The sequence below is a fragment of the Pteropus alecto genome, unplaced genomic scaffold (assembly GCF_000325575.1).
Source record: "Pteropus alecto unplaced genomic scaffold, ASM32557v1 scaffold21, whole genome shotgun sequence".
Lineage (NCBI taxonomy): Eukaryota > Metazoa > Chordata > Mammalia > Chiroptera > Pteropodidae > Pteropus > Pteropus alecto.
In genome coordinates, this window is record NW_006436282.1 from 23,362,988 (window position 1) to 23,379,563 (window position 16,576).

The window sequence follows — 16,576 nt, forward strand, 5'->3', positions numbered from 1 at the left end:
CGGAGCCCAGAGCACCCGACTTCCTCGCTTTCATGGGCACCAGGAAGGCATTCCACCGCTCTAACTCTGCTCCCACCGGAAACTGCTGATTCATTCACCCATGAATTCCCCTGAGAAAAGGAAGGAATGGCTTTTCCTTGGTGTGTTAGTATGAATGAGTTGAATCTGATTGCCTTTTTGACACTTGCGAAGTATGAGTTTGAAGTGTTATGGGTGCATTAACTCAAGGCACTTAATTGGGGCTCCCTGGCTAGTAGGAAGGTGTTAGACCCTAGAAGTTGGGGAAGACGCCAGTGCCAGTATATGAAAGAGGAAGCACAAAAAGAGGAGGCTAGTTCTAGCGAACACTTTCCTGGTTTGTAATCCTTCCCAGAGTCTTCCCTTTATCCTAGAGGCTAGATAAAAAGCCAAGCAGACGTTTGGAAAACGGAGTTCAAAATGAAAGGTTAACTTCTGATAAGACCTATACTTTCATTTTCCCAAGTGGCTACTGCACCCCTGTGGCAGGTTGATTTCCTTGGGACCAGCCTCTGAGATGGAGATTCGTGTGCAGGAAATTTAATGGGGAAGGCTTTGAGGAATGACATCTTTGAGGGGTCAAAGCAAGCAAGATCAAGCAGAGGGAGAAGTGGGATTCACACAGTCACAACAAAAGTCTTCGCCCGTTCTGAGACTCCCTGAGCTGCGACAACCCTGCAGCTGTCCCAGCTGGGGCCAGAGGCCACACCTTACATCCCAGCATTGACCGGTCACTGTGATACAAGATGCTCCTGTAAAAGAGGCATGACCTTGGGTAGATGAGTTTTCTTCAAGAAAGAAGAATCACTGGGAAGGCAAAGTCAGTTGTAAACTGTCAGCTGTCAATGGTCCCAGCAGCGGGGAGAGTAAATACTTTTTTAGTCCTTGAAGGGAAGGGTAGGGGTTGGGAGGCAGATACAAGGGCACAATACATCCTCCACTACAACTTCCAAATCGTTCCAACTGGGGGATGTAACCATACTTTTAATTAATTCGCACTGAACACCACCATGTGTGACACGTGTTAAGTGAGCATACAACAAAAAAGACAGTCTGTGCCCTCAAGAAGCTTCTGGACTTGTAGACAGTTGCTAATTACCACACATGTAGTGGCTAAAAACAATACCTATTGACTTCTGGTTTCTATCTGGCATGTGAGGAGCTTAGAAGTCTTCACTCCAGCCTAACAAGTAGAAAGCTGAGCAAACTAAGAAAATCAAATCTTAAATCCATCAGAGAATTGAGGTCACAGGGCAAACTACTGACCCAGAAACGGGAAAGGTCGGCAGATACAGAGAATCACAACTTACTGGAGCAGAAACCTGTGGGAACCAGTGTCTGGCTAGCACACTGACTGTGCAAGCGTACTGTTAGTGTCGACACAGGTCGGAGGAGAGAGAGAGGATATATGGGAAATCGCTGTTCACTTTCTGCTCAATTTTGTTGTGAAAACTTGTAAAAAAAAAAAAAAGTTCTTGAATTTTTTAAAAAGTGAAAACTAAAAACAATGCCTATTTGTTATTTCACAGGTCTGTAGGACAGAAATCTAGGTAGGCTAGACTGGCTTCTCTGCTTAACACCTCCTAAAATGCCACATAAATTGTGGGCAGGCCAAGGCTGTTGCCTGAAGGCTCTGGTGAAGATTATGTGTCCAAAGTCATTGCAACAGTGAGGAGAATTAAGTTCCTTGTGAGTATAGGACTGGGGTGCCCATTTCCTTGCTGGCTGTCAGCTAGGGATTGATTTCAGCTCTTAGAAACTGCCACATTCTTTGCCATATGGCCCTTCATTTTAAAGCCACCAAGAGCACATCAAGTCTTTCTCAAGCTCAAAATCTGAATTCCTCTTAGCTACCTAAAAAAAAACCCCCATGGTTTAAAAAAGTCTCATGTGATTTGGTCCTGACTGACTACCCATAATCACCTTTTGAAAAGGTCATCTGTGTCTTGTAACAACCTAATCATGGGAGTAAAATCCATTATAATTATAGTCGCATAGTCCCATGGATTTAGGCTGCCAGCCTTGGGGTGGTTTTACAATTCTGTTACAACCATGATGACAGGTTGTAGGAAACCTTGGTCAGGGAGGTCTGGTGGCTTCCTGAACAGGAGTTGAGAGTACAGAGTCCGAGGGGAGAGATTTGGGGATGAAGAAATTTGATTCATCAGCTTTACGGACTGAGTGGTTGGGGAATTGGAGCAGAGGAGGAAGAGTGTGGTTTGAGGTTCTAACAGGTAAGCTGGGCGAAAGGAGGTGACAGGCTAGAGAGGCAGGCCACAGAATCTCGGCCAGAAACAGAAGACAGAGAAACCTGGAGTGAAGGAGAAGAGACAAGAATTAACTTGCAAGGGCTACAGTGGACGGCGAGATTCCGGTTAAAACAGGAAGTGGAGGAAGCCTTCGGTAAGAGGTTAATCATTTAGAGCTCCTGTTCTCCAAGTCTGGTCCCCAAACCAACAGCATCTTTTGGGAACTGGTTAGAAATTCAAATTTCACCAGTTTATCCCAGACCGGCAAATCAGAAATTCTGAAACTCTAGGGGTAGGGCACAGGCACCTGTTTTAACGAGCCCTCCAGGTGATTCTGATGTCGCACACGTTCCAGTCTTTGATGTTCCAAATTGTAACAATGTTTAATGTAAGTGGGAACCAGCAGAATAAAGAAAATTTCTAGAAGGACAAATTTTTCTGCTGCATGCTGAGCTAGGATGCCAAGGGTTAAATGTAAGGCATGGCTGAATTAACTGGCCTTAGGGTTTTCAGAAATAACAAGATTCCAATCTGGGCCAATTGTGTTATAAGATATATTTCTAAGGCCAGGGCCAGGAGCAATTACTAAAGAGAGTGGGGGAAGAAGCCAGCCCAGCCTGCATCAGTTACCCTTTAAAGAGGCGGGTAATCCAGACCCCCGGGAAAGAGAAAGAGGGAATGCTCAGGTTCTGGGACCCTGAGTGATGAAACAGCAACAGACCCTGGTGGAGAGGGAGGAACCTGCCCATAAGCAGGATCCAACGGCTTTGGCTCATCAAAGAACAGACACCCTCCCTAGCCTGCTCAGCTGCCTCGGCTGCAGCACAAAGCCAGAAGTTTTCAAGTGGTCTGTGCTTAGCCAACAGGATGAGGATGTATCTTGAGATGTGGGTAGTACACAAATCCCTTTATCCTTAATATCTTTTAGAGCTAATTATTCTGGGAATAAAAATAATCATGGGATAATGGCAATAAGTTCTAAGCAAGTTAAATACATGATTTTTCACTGTTATTATATGATATTTACCCTTCCCCGCAAAAAAAAAAAAAAAAAAATCATGCTGGGGGTTTATGAACACAGGCCTTTGGTGTGCAGCAAGGCCCAACATGCTTTATACTGTTGAGTTAAAAAATGAAAAAGAAATATTATGCCAACAAATGTTTATAGTATGCTACATTTATGTTAAAAAAATGCTTATGATATGTAAAATGTTTCTGGATGACTTCACAAGAAAGTGGGAATGTTGTTAGCCACTGGGGGAGGGAACTGAGGCGGGGAGAGAGGAGGAAGGTTTTTATGATTGAATCTAATGCACTTTTTAAATTTGGTCCACGTAAGTAGATTATGTTTCAAAAATAAATACATTAGCATTTTTTAAATAAATAGAAGAATGGGCTTTTATTATCCTCAACAACAGAGAAAAGCCAAGGCTGAAGTCTGTGGGAATTAGGTAGCCTCACTATGGAGGGTGACAGCACCTGGAGGAGCGTCCTCAGGGATCCCTTCGTCCGGCCACCCTGACATTTCTAAGGCATCACCAACCACGGTGACCAGCAGGGAGGACGGCACTGAAGAGAGCTTTCCTGCCTGAAATCGGCCATCTCTGGAGCCAGCAATGGAGGACACAACTCACTCTCCTGTGGTCACATCTCCACTGGAAGGTGAGTGAGAAATCACACGCGTGACGCCAGACACCCTTCCTCCTCTCCCGGTCCCCTCCAAGCCCACGTTCCTCTGCGTGGGCCGCAGAGTCTGACCTGAGACGGGACAGCTGAACGCGTCAAGCGCCTGTCAGTCCGAGTCTGAACTCTCATTCGACTTGGAAGACTTATGCTTTCGTTTTCTCTTCTTTTTCTTCTCTTTCTTCTTTTTCTTGTGCTTTTCCTTTTTCTTCTTTTTCTTGTGTTTCTCCTTACATTCTGAGGAACCGGAGCTGCTTCCATCGTCATCTGAGGTGGAATCCTCCAGTAATTGTTTTAACTGCTGTATCCTAAACATTTAAGATCGGTCAAAGAACCATCAACCGTAACAACTTAAAAAAATTGTTTTTAGATATGAGTAGTGAAAGTAACAAAAAGGTCACAAATAATCACCTCATTAAACACAGTACTTATTTTTATTTTTGCTTGTTTTCCCCATTCCTGTCCACGTTCATGCCTATTTTACAGGACTGTAACAAGCATAAGGAATTCTGTATTATTTTCGTCTTCTGAAATATTTCTGCATGTTTCTGTGGTCCTTACTATTATAACTTCTAACAGATACATAGTTTCCTAAATCTTTCTCCCACTGCGCAAGTTTATATTAGGTAATCTATCTCCTCAACAGTGATGGCTCAATATCACCAATTGGGAAAAAAAAAAAACCTCCTGTTTTTTCCGTCTTTATTCATGTCTAGGAATAATTTTTAACAATGGCTAAGATCTTTTAAGACATTGGAGAGGATACACTAGATCATGTGAGAGAGACTCAGTCCCAGAGTAGAACCGGACAGCACAACCTGGGCTGCCAGCATCACCTGTCAGCGGCATGAGTGGCCTGGGCCAAGCCCAGTGTGAGAGGCGAACCCAAGCAGAATGAGCTGACCTGCTCATCCCGCCCGGCCCGCCCCGCCCCGCACCGGCCTTTTCAGCATTGCTCCTGCCCCCCAAGTGTTTCACAGTTAAAGTGCCATATTTATTAAACCACTCCTCTGTTCTGGAATGGTTATTTCCAACTTAATTTAAAAGGTGAAGAGGGTATTGTTATCAGGACAACCTCACCTGATATCCTTTTCATGTCTTTTATTCTCTCGTATGATGTCGTACATGGGATCTTCATGTGCCTTGAGGGTTAGAGAAGGTTAAGGTTTGATTAGTCTTCATGGACTGTTAGTTAAAGAAAAATTATATCTCTATGTTACTAAAACCAGTTATTTTTTCCAGTTTGGTTTAGTTTTTTGTTCACTATGTTCTAATTCTTCCTAAGGGTCACCATTACTACAAACTCACTGAGGCTGTGAAACGGACTTTCCAATTAGAAAAATATAGGATACAATTTAAATATCTTTTATAAGGAAATACACCATGGCAGAATCATGAACTACTATTCGAAGTAGAATTATTGAGGTAATTCTTTGTCCTATATGGATAGATGACTAAGAGATGAGTTAAAAAAACAAGTGAGTTGTAAGATGATATATGAGTGAAACATTTACAGTACACAAAAATATATGGTAAGTACCCCTAAGTCTGGAAGTATATCAGAAGTACAGATAATTTAAAGTGACTTGAATTACTTAAAAATAAGAACACATTTATGGGAAATGTTATATGCGAATTATCTCAATTTAAAAAAAAAGTTTATTGTAGAAATTTCAGATGTTACCGAAAAAATCAATTAAAAAAAAATCTATTACCTTACTACCCAGAGATAATTACTATTAACACGTGGTGTTTCCTTCATTTTTAATAATTTATGAAAAATTATAATCATTTTATATATACAGCTCTATTGCTTTTCCCTTTTGTCATGAACATTTTCCTGACATTATACACTCTTCTAAAATGTAATTCCCAATGGCTAAATAACTTGTTACAGTAATTTATGTTGATATGTTGGACTATTAAGTTGTTTCCTATTTTTCTTTAGTTTCCATTTTTTGTTTATGTTCATACAAGCTATCCTTGTACATACATAATCAGTTGTGTATGTATTGATGTTCTCCTATATCCTCAAGGTAAATTCTTAGAAGTGGGATTTCTAAGTCAAAAAAAAAAGAGTATGTTTAAAGATTTTGAGATTTTTCACCAAACTATGTTCTATAGCAGTGGTCCTCAACCTTTCTGGCACCAGGGACCGGTTGGTGCTCCTGTGACAATCTAATGCCTGGTGATCTGAGGTGGAGCTGAGGTGGTGATGCCAGCGCTGGGGAGCGGCTGCAAATACAGATGAAGCTTCGCTCACCCACCAATCACCTCCTGCTGTGTGGCCTGGCTCCTAACAAGCTACCAGTTACCAGGACCAGTCCACGGCCTGGGGGTTGACTGGTACCTATAAAAATTGACATTCAACCTAGAAGTGAAATGATTGAGCCAAAAAAATAATTACTTCAGATTATTAAAAAATAAAATTAAAATATTTTAAACGTCTAAGAAACTTTGGAGAATGTCTGTTGACCCCAGTTTGATATATGCTGATAACTTCAGTATATCTACACAGCAGCATATTCCGCTTGGCATTAGTTACTGAATGGTGAATTAACACTTCTGGGAAATGACTCCATCAAAGTGAGGAAATGAGATATATTTTACTGTCATCTAAAGAGCATATATAATTTACATACACACTTATAACTTATAATTTAAAGATATCTAATCTTTAGATGAAGACTGGGAAGCTAAAACCTGATTTTAGTTATGAAACATTTTTTTACATAATAAGTAAAAAGTGGATAACAATGTCTGCTTCAGAAAAAGAAGCAGTGTTCCCAAGGCATAAGCAAATAACACTTTAATAAGAAGTTAGTTTTTTGTTAATAAACGACTCCATCACACAAATGTAATTCAACAGAGATGTAGAGAGCACCAGATACGCTGGGAATGCATTTTATGTGAACTTGCACTTCACGCTGCGAGGCTGATTCTTGATATTCACTATCCCTGATACACGTAAATGGACATGGTGGGGTTCTACTTACTACTCTGAACTGTTCTAACTTTTGGTTGCCTTTGATAAAAAAAGGGCATTCTTTGTCGCCTGTTCGGTGACCATACCGTTTACAACGCCAACCTAAAAACAAAGAAAAAAGGAAATATTTCTGTAAGATAACATAGTTTCATTTGATGAAGATAAACAATCAGTAGATCATATTAAAGTTTTTCTTCATTAAACTCCAATTCTAAAAGCAAATGTAATCAGTGAATGATCCATGAAAGAACCTAGAAAATCGACATCACGTGAGAGATTAGTAGACATGCAAAGCACTAGGCCCACCCCAGAAATAATATGGACAGATACTTGAATTTCAGAAGACTTGCTGGTGGTCTGTAGACATATTAAAGTTTGAGAACCACTGTTCTAGGTAACATTACAATTAATAAAATGAATGAAGATATGTACAGTATACGTATATGTATATTTTATCACATCTGGATGAGTCCAAGTTTTGTGGGGCCTGAGCTTAAATTATTTGGGGGGCAAGGGCTCTTTAGGAAAAGAAAAAAAATCTTGCCTAGGCAAATTTTACAAAATCATGACTACCTGAACACATCGCTTCAGGTTCTGCAGACCTTCGGAAGGTCCAACCATGGGGTCCTGAAGCTCGAGCTTTATTTACTTCTTGGCAAATCTGGCTCTGATCCCAACTCAAACACTCGTATTTTCAAAGTCAGTACAAATAACTATAAAATGGTAAGTGAAATGCAACTAACCACCTCATGAAAGAGTAGTGGTTTTCAAACTTAAAAAAAAGCTGTAGACTTTGGGGTAAAGATGCCAGACTAAACACATTTATCTGCTTTCATTCCCTTCCTGAGAGACTGTAGAAACGATAAGAGAATTATGTTCAAAAAGAACAAGCCCGGAAGTTAGTAGCTCAAGAATGGTCAAGTGACAACCTCCATAAATCTGTTCTTCCGAATTTGCCCAAATCAACCTATTTGAAATCCTGGAAATTAACCAAAGGCTTAACACAATCTGAAGAGCATTAATTCAAAAAAAGCTAGTGAACGTTGGTACGAACAGCAGGATTTCTGCCATTTTACCTGGCCCGACTCCCAACCCTCTCTCATTACTTCCACAAGTCTTAAAAACCAGCAGCCTTGCAACCATGACAGCTGTGAAAAGCAGCAGCCTTGTACCCCCTGAAGGGGGAAGACTGGGTTTTGGATCCCCTCAAACAGCCCTAACCCGAGCTGAAAATCCGCATATATCTTTTGACACCCCCAAAACTTTACCTGCTGTTGACTGGAAGTCTTACCGATCACCTAAAACTTGATTAACACTTATTTTATAAGTTACATGTATTATATACTATATTCTTACAATAAAGTAAGCTAGAGAAAAGAAAATGTTATTAAGAAAATTATAAGGAAGAGAAAATACATTTACAGTATTGAAAAAATGCACGTATAAGTGGACCCGCACAGTTCAAACCAGAATTGGAGTTCTACTTACCACTCTGAACTGTTCTAATTTTTTTTAAATTGTGGTAAAATACAGGCATATCTCAGAGATATTGTGGGTTCAGTTCCAGACCACAGCAATAAACAAGTATCACAATAAAGCAAGTTGTAATCTTTTTGCTGGAGGAGAGTCTTGTCTTCAATTTGTAAAAAAACGCAAAATCTGTGAAATGCAATAAAGCGAAGCACAATAAAATGAGGTATGCCTGTATAAGGAGCATAAAACTTAGTATCACCACCTTCCATCTCCATAACTCTCTTCACTTTGTAAAACTGAAACTCTATCCCCATTGAATAACTCTCCAACCCCACCCCACCCCGTGAATAGACAGCAATCACTACTCTATTTTTTGTCACTGATTTAAGTACCTCATATAAGTGAAATCATAGTTTATCTTTTCATAACTAGCTTACTTCACTTAGCATTCTGCTCTTGAGGTTCATCCATGTTGTAGCATATGTAAGAATTTCCTTCCTTTTTAAGGCTGAATAATCTTCCATTGTAATGTATATACTATATACATTGTCTCCTCACTTGTTGATGGACACTCCTCCTACCTTAGTGTGAATACTGCTATGAACACGGGTGTCCAAATATTGCTTCAAGACCCTATTTTCAGTCCTTTTGGGTATATACTTAGAAGTAGAATGGCCGAATAACATGATAATTTTGTTCTGAATTTTTTGAGGAACCGCAATACTTTTTCCTATAGCGGCTGTACCATTTTATGTTTCCTCCAACAAACACTACACAAAGGTCCCAATTTCTCCACATTGTTGCCAACTTTTGTTTTGTTGGGGTTTTTTTTTTGATAGCAGCCATCCTAATGGGTGTGAGGTGCTTTCTCATTGTGGTTTTAATTTGCATTTCCCTAATGATGAGTGAATGTCGAGCATCTTTTCAGGGTTTTATTGGTTACCTGTATCTGTATCTTCTTTGGTGAAATGTCTATTCAAAGTCCTTTGCCAAATTTTAATCAAGTTGTTTCTTTATTGTTGAGTTAGCAGTTCTCTATACATTTTGGATATACTCCTTTATCACATATATGATTTGAAAATATTTTCTCCCATTCTGCTGTTGCTTTTTACTCTATTAATGTCTTTTATTCATAGTATTTTTGATTTTTCATGAAATCAAATTTTTTTTTTGTTTCCTGTGCCTTTGCTGTTTTATCCAAGAAATCATTACAAATCCAATTTTCTGCAGCTTTGCCCTATGTTTTCTTCTAAGAGTCTTATAGTTTTAGGTCTTACATTTAAGTCTTTGATCCAATTAGGATTAATTTTTGTACATGGTATTGATAAGGGTCCAACTTCATTCTTTTGCATATGGATATCCAGTTTTCCCAGTACCTTTTGTTGAAAAGACTGTCTTTTCCCATTTAATGGTCTTGACACTCTTGTCAAAAGTCATTTGACCATATAAATAAGGATTTATTTATATGCTCTCTATTCTATTCCATTGGTCTATATGTCTACCTTTATGCCAGTTCCACATCGTATGGATTAGTATAGCTTTGTAGTAAGTTTTGAAATCAAGAAGTGTAAGTCCCTCAGCTTTATTCTTTTTTTTTTCCAAGATTCTTCTGGCTATTTAGGGTTCCTTGAGATTCCATGTGAATTTTAGGATGGGTTATTCTATTTCTGCAAAAAATTCCATTGAGATTTTTATAGTAATTGTATTGACTCTGGAGATCTCTTTGGGTAGTACTGACATCTTAAGAATGTTAAGTCTTCCAATTCATAAACATGGGAAGTGCTGCCATTTATTTATGTCATCTTTAATTAGTTTCAGCAATTCGTATAGTTTTCATTGAATGAGTCTTTCATCTCCTTGGTTAAGTTAATTCCTAAGTATTTTATTCTTTTTGATGCTATTTTTGTAAGTTCCTTTTTAGATTGTTCATTGTCATTGTACAGAAATGCAGCTGCCTTTTGCGTATTGACTTTATATCCTACTACTCTGCCAAATTCATTTATTAGCTCCAATATTTTTTTTTTTGGTAGCATCTTTAGGGTTTTCTACATATAAGATTATATTAAGAAAATTGATTTTAACCTAGCGTTCTACACACTGGCAAATGAAAGCATCTGTAAAATGAAGATGCTTCCAGTGTTGAATATTTTATCTCCTATAAACCCATTTCAAAGGAAGCCGTGGTGGATACACTCCACCATAAGAAACTATAACAACAAAGAAGATGGCTCAACATACAGGAAACGGGAGATCCAACACAGGAAGAGGCTAAGGGAAACTGCAAAATGCTGGTGTCTCAGTTAGCTCAGGCTGCCATAAGAAAATATAGACTGGGTGGCTTAAACGACAGACATTTATTTTCTCACAGTGCTGGAGATGGGTGCCAGCATGGCTGGTTTCTGAGGAGTACTCTCTTCATGGCTGGCATCTCTCCCCAATCCTGGTATGAAGGAGGTTCATTCTCTGGAGAAGGCGAGCAGAGTCTCTGGCTGTGGAGCTGTCAGGCATATTGGAAGGCAATGCACACAGGAAGAGCATGTGAATGACTGAATGCTGGATGCTGAGACTTCACAGCCTTGTTCCTTACATCGGTTCCCAGAACACGGAATGTGGCCTTCATCTTCGGCAGGAAATGACTTTGCTGTGAAAACCTAACCAGCCTAATTAGGAAGATTACAGATACTGATCTCAGAGTTACTGTTTACAACAAGATAATGCCTGAACCTGGAAAATCAATATATATAACACAAGCATGATCTTTAGATGTTATGAAGATAAATATAAAAATAACCAACTAAAAGAGCTTCAAGTGGGAACGGAGAAAAAGAGACTGGGAACTGCTGTTTTAATTATGTGCACGATGAATCTCTACAAACAAGTGTCTTAAAGAGGCAGCAGTGCCCTTTCTTCAAATGCCATCTTAGGCTGGCGAAGGGGCTGCTGCTCGGGTGTGTGTGGGAGGTGCCCGCAGATCTCTACCTGCTCCACACTCGTCCTCTGTGGCCCGTAAGCTCTGCTCGGCTTACGCGGATGAAACCTCAGCACTGATGGAGGGGGACCGACCGAGGCAACACCCAAAGGGACCCGCCCTCCAGGGCACCCTGGTCCCCCACGGCATTTCTAACGCGGAAGGGCCTTTCTGTCGGCAGAACAGGACTGACGGGTGGACTCCAAAGGCAGCTACGGTCCTGCGCCAAGACCACCCCTGGAGCCGGACGCCCTGGGGTCAGAGCTTTCGCCACCTCTTACTGACACGTGCACGGCGGCTTCCGAATGCGTGAAACAGAGATCGGGCCATGACCGTGACAGCGCTGTGGCGAGAACGAGTTAGAGAAACACGCGTCGTGAGTCGCGGTGTGTGGCGTGCGCGTGTTCAGGAGTGCTACTTGACACTTCGCACTCACACTGCATCACTTTGACTTCCTTCCCCAGTGGCATCCAGAGCCCCTTGGTTGGCGCGTGAGCCAGAAATTCCCTGGCGTGCTCGTTGCCTGGCACATCTGGTATACAGTCTTCTGGCTTGGTCTCATCTTCCTAAACAAGGAAACGGCGTGTCAGCGACATGGCACAAAAGCCCTGGCACCCCGCACACTCCCCCACCCCGTCTCCACCCCCACTTCAGAACACAGCGCGGCCTGGCTTTCCCATGGGCCAGAGATCCCAAGGCTGTCACCAGTCACCCTCTCAAGGACTAGAAAGACAAACGAGACCTGACAGGAGAAACGGAGAGGAATGTACCAGAAGAACCGGATCGCACAAATGAAGTAGCTGTTCTTACACAGAAGTTACTCGTGAAGCAGAATAAAACCTGTCCTTCATATAGGAATGACCCGCGAGCTCAAAATTCTAATGTAAATTAGATTCTAAGACCCAAAACGGTTTTACTACCTCAAAATCTTTGTGGAATGAGGCAGGATATGAGAATTAGAGCAGACAAGGCTAGCTGGATAATAAAAACGGCACGTTATGTTAAAATGGCTTATTAGACCTTGAAGGTCACTGTCAGGTTTTCTAGTCACATGTGCTGTGTCTCTGATACACGCTTTCACCACTGAGTAACCACATTTACAGTTAAGGAGCTTTTCTATGTTTTAGCTTCCATGAGTATTAAATGTATATTGGAAAATGTCTTTTTAAATCTTTTTTTAAAATTGAAATTAAGCAAACAGAAAAGATAGCTTTTGGCCTTGAACTACTCTAAGTCTCAGTTCCGCAGAGAGACCAACGCTGGCCGGGGTGCTGGAGGAGGAGCTCCTGCACCCCGGGAGGCTGGACGGAAGGCTGGACGGAAGGCTGGACGGAGATGAGCTTCAGAGTCTACTGTTCCCTAAGCCGATGACATTCAAGGAACCAGCACCAGGGGAGTCAGAGAGTCAGCACGGGACAGCAGAGCTTTGAGAAGATGCTGTCAGAAGTGAGAGAGAAGGGGAGGGGTCCTGAGGAGCAGACGTGGGCCTGCGGCGTTTCTTAAGGAACAGACACACAGCTGATTAAATTTCTACAAAGGCACAGGCTGGTGACTAAGCCCGAGTGTCTGATCGGCATCTGCAGGGAAGAAACAGGGTTATCGTAACAAGAGGTGCAAAGCCTTATGCAACCGTTTTCATAACAAGTTACTGAGTCTGAGCTCTGAGTCTGATATGTCTAAGAGAAGAGCCCAAAGCAGAAACTTCACACTGACCTTGATAAGCCCAGGAGGAGGTTTTTCATAACTAGAAAGGAGGAAAAAAAAAAACAAACCCATCATCAATTTCATTAACAGAGGTACAACACATTTTAATGAGCGAAAAGCAGCTGCAGGCTAAAATTAAAAGGATGTTTTTAATAAAAACTTAAAACGACGTTAAATCTACAACGGTTAATAAAATATGCCCAGCACTCAAGAGATCACATGTAAATAAACTGATGCTGTACCACATCTTGCTGAGATCTAGAACTTAAATTCACTGCACTAATAACGAGCCCGGTGTTTCAGCACAATGATGGTAGTTTTGGAAGAAGGGAAAGCAAGAGATTGCAGGGAAAATGTGAGGTAAGAAGACCGTGAGTTAATTATAGTTCCCAACTGTCATAGTTGTCAGGTTGCTTACCCAGGGTAACCTCTGCTTACGCAGGACGCTGGAGGGTGGGGAGAGGAGGGTTGGGTGGGGCAGCATAGCAGGGAAGAAGCAAAGCTGGAGGGGAGGAGTGAAGGGGTCCCAGAGGCCCCCCCTCCCATTTCTCTGCATGTCCAGATTCAAGATCCTCCCGTCCCACTGTCCACAGTGGAGCCTACCCTGAAAGCTGCCTTCTGCTCCTCAGCTCTCTGACCGCCCTCTATGCCCGTACTGACCTTGCTGGACTCTGTGCAGGATTCCTGAACAGGGCCTGGACGTCAAGTGGCATTTAATAAAGAATGCTGCTAGATTAAGTATATGAATGATTGTGTGGGGGAACCTCCTTGCCCTTTGCCAACAGAGCTCTAAGACTCCCCAGGGTCCTGAGGGTACAAGTCATGCCTGTGCTCCCCGTTCATTTGTACTTTCCATCACTGCCGGAACTGCTGGAAAAGGCTTCTGGATTCCACCTTTGGAAAATCAGCACCAAATGCTCATGCTCATTTTTAAGTATTTACACACCATTGGCTATTAAACACACAACATGGGTGTTTGGCTTTAATTATGAATGCCTAAAGGACCAGAAATCATACATATGAGAATGAAAAAAATACACAGGGCAATCAAACACCCCAGGTCTGTTCAGTGCCTCCACGGGAACATTTTACTGAGGTCATGTGCACACTGCGACTGGTTTAAAGTCATGTCTTGACTCCAGAAACATGGAAATGTGGGAGTTTCGACACTGCTGCACCCAGATGGTGAGGGCAGGGCTGACTAAGTTTCCAAGTTTTTAAAAATGAATTGTATTACGTTTATCGCCAGAACAACATTAATAAAAAAAAATATTAAGAGAGTGAATTAGCTATTGATATGGGGCAATCCCCATAAAAGTTAAAATAAAGAGAAAGTAGGGAGCAAAACAAAACAGTGTATTTCGTATGCTTCTCTTTGTGCCTATGAGAAAAGAACCCACACACCTTGACATATATAGCACATAGACAAGACTATCTCTGGAAGGATACCTAAGAAACTGGTCACATGCTTGCCTCTGGGGAGGGAACTAAGGATCATAAATGGCAAAGACCTTTTGTTTTTCATTCTATTCACATTCACATGCACATATATTAACCTATAGAGTGCCTTGTAATTACAAAAGAAAAATAAAATCAATGATATCTTCATTACAGCTATGTAGATATAGGCCCAGGTTAATATTATCTCTGAAAGAAAAAACCAAAGGTATCTTGGAACCAAGAAAGGAAAATGGAGCCCAAAACGTACTACTAGGAGTTCATATCTGCTGTAGAATTATATAAGCCGAACTTTTGTTTTAAAAATCAACATTATTTCTGTAATTGTTTCAGGAATAAAATCCCCACATTAGCCCTTAAAACGTTTGATATTTTCCTCCTACAAAAAAGGAGCAGGCACAAGACTGGAGCACTAGCATCACAAAGGCCAAGATCTGGATCCAACAGAAGTGGGAGAAAAGTTGTTGGATGATAAATGACGAATTTCGGAGCTTTTCTAAGTGGACAGAAGAGGATGTCCCCATGGAGATTACATAGTAAGCGGAGGGGGCACGAACAGACTCAGGTTCCTGGTGTGGTACAGTGCTTTTCCAAAGCGAATGCTGAGAATACTTTCCAGCACAAAGCAGTGGCATGACACAGCCATACATGAGCAAGAACACCGGAGATCTGCATAAATGGGGGGAAATGAGACAGTTCGGCTGCAGCCCTTCATTACAAACATTAATGGCGCGCTTTATGCACAGAGACCGAAGTGGGTTTGGTAGGACAGTCTACAAATGCAATCACCCACTCTTTGAGCCACGGGAGTTGTATAAACAACAACATATGGCCAATCAAATTGAAACCCAAATTCCTGAAAAATATGTGACTGTTGTTGCCAAGATGGAAAGGAGTGTGATGGAACTAGATGTTTTGAAATCTATTATTAGCAATGGCATTGCCTAAAAAGTCCATTTTACAATAGTTTTCACAAATTTTTAAAGGAAGGGGGTTGATGGTTTTTCCTAGGGGATAAACAATTCATTAACAGCAAAAAAGACAATTCTTCAGATTTAAAGTAATTAACTACTAAATAGAGTGGATTTGGAAATGGGGGTATGTTTATATACAGTTTGGCTTCTGTGCTCTGACAGTCAAGAAGTCTACATGTATCCTTGCAGTTAATTCTTAATATTTAAAAATGTTGGTGGAGGCCCATTATTTTGTACTATCTGAGAAGCTTACTGTTACATCATTCAGATTGAAATAACATGCTCCATGTAGGAAAGAGAATAAATTTATGTGAGAAGGGAGAAATATTCTCTTCCTAATTGTGTATTGGGCAACAAATCTTTAATTTGGCAGAGAGAGCGAGCTACAGAGGGCCCTGAAGGGGCCGGGACTGCAGATGCCAGAAATGCAAGGTCTGTATCCTGAAACCATTGAGGTGACATTCAGCTCAAGGGCCACACTGAAAAGAGCAGGCCAAGGCTCCAACAACGCAATGTGTTTTGTGTCAAAGCTCCAGGAAGGTTAATTATGAAGGATTTTAATCTTTTGACGGCCTTTCCTTACGTGATTGTTTCAGCGCCGGGAACAGAAACTATTAGATCTATTAAATAATTCAGTGAACACCAAATTTAGTTTGCCTTCTAAAGTTAATTACCTTCTAAAGCTAATCAATCCAACCTCCCACCTGATGTTTAAGCACGTCTACACTCTTCCACCTGACAGCCACCCACTAGTTAGGGACAAGTCCCTCATCCCACTCTTTATTATTCCCTTACCACGCTCACGTTATAAGACTGGGTTTTCTCTTCCCTTATTAAGAGCAGGAAATGAAGAGATTATATGGGGTTCGTAGTGGGCCCTATGACCTGAAAACCGTAAAAGGACAGGGACCAACGCGCTCAGCGGCACTTCCCGCGTATCCAGCCCCCAAATGCAGACTGAGCGCCTGGTAGGCAGGTGCCGGTGACACTGAGCGCGGAGCGGAGCCCCAGCCAAACTCCGGCACGCGGACCGCAGCCCTGCGCCCCGCTCGGGCAGCGCCCC

The 16,576-nt window shown here is 41.5% G+C and overlaps 1 protein-coding gene across 1 annotated transcript in view; it reads right to left on the reverse strand.

The window, feature by feature from the left end:
* Window positions 1–3,426: 3,426 nt before the first annotated feature.
* The window catches only part of LOC102890806 (retinitis pigmentosa 9 protein), a 17,682-nt gene continuing 4,532 nt past the window's right edge, over window positions 3,427–16,576 (reverse strand). The window contains exons 2-6 of the mRNA XM_015589449.2: window positions 13,091–13,121; window positions 11,814–11,943; window positions 6,947–7,038; window positions 5,031–5,092; window positions 3,427–4,258 (exon numbers count right to left, since the gene is read on the reverse strand). Coding sequence (XP_015444935.2) covers window positions 4,060–4,258; window positions 5,031–5,092; window positions 6,947–7,038; window positions 11,814–11,847 — 387 coding nt within the window. The 5' untranslated portion in view covers window positions 11,848–11,943; window positions 13,091–13,121 and the 3' untranslated portion in view covers window positions 3,427–4,059. The remainder of the gene's footprint in view (window positions 4,259–5,030; window positions 5,093–6,946; window positions 7,039–11,813; window positions 11,944–13,090; window positions 13,122–16,576) is intronic.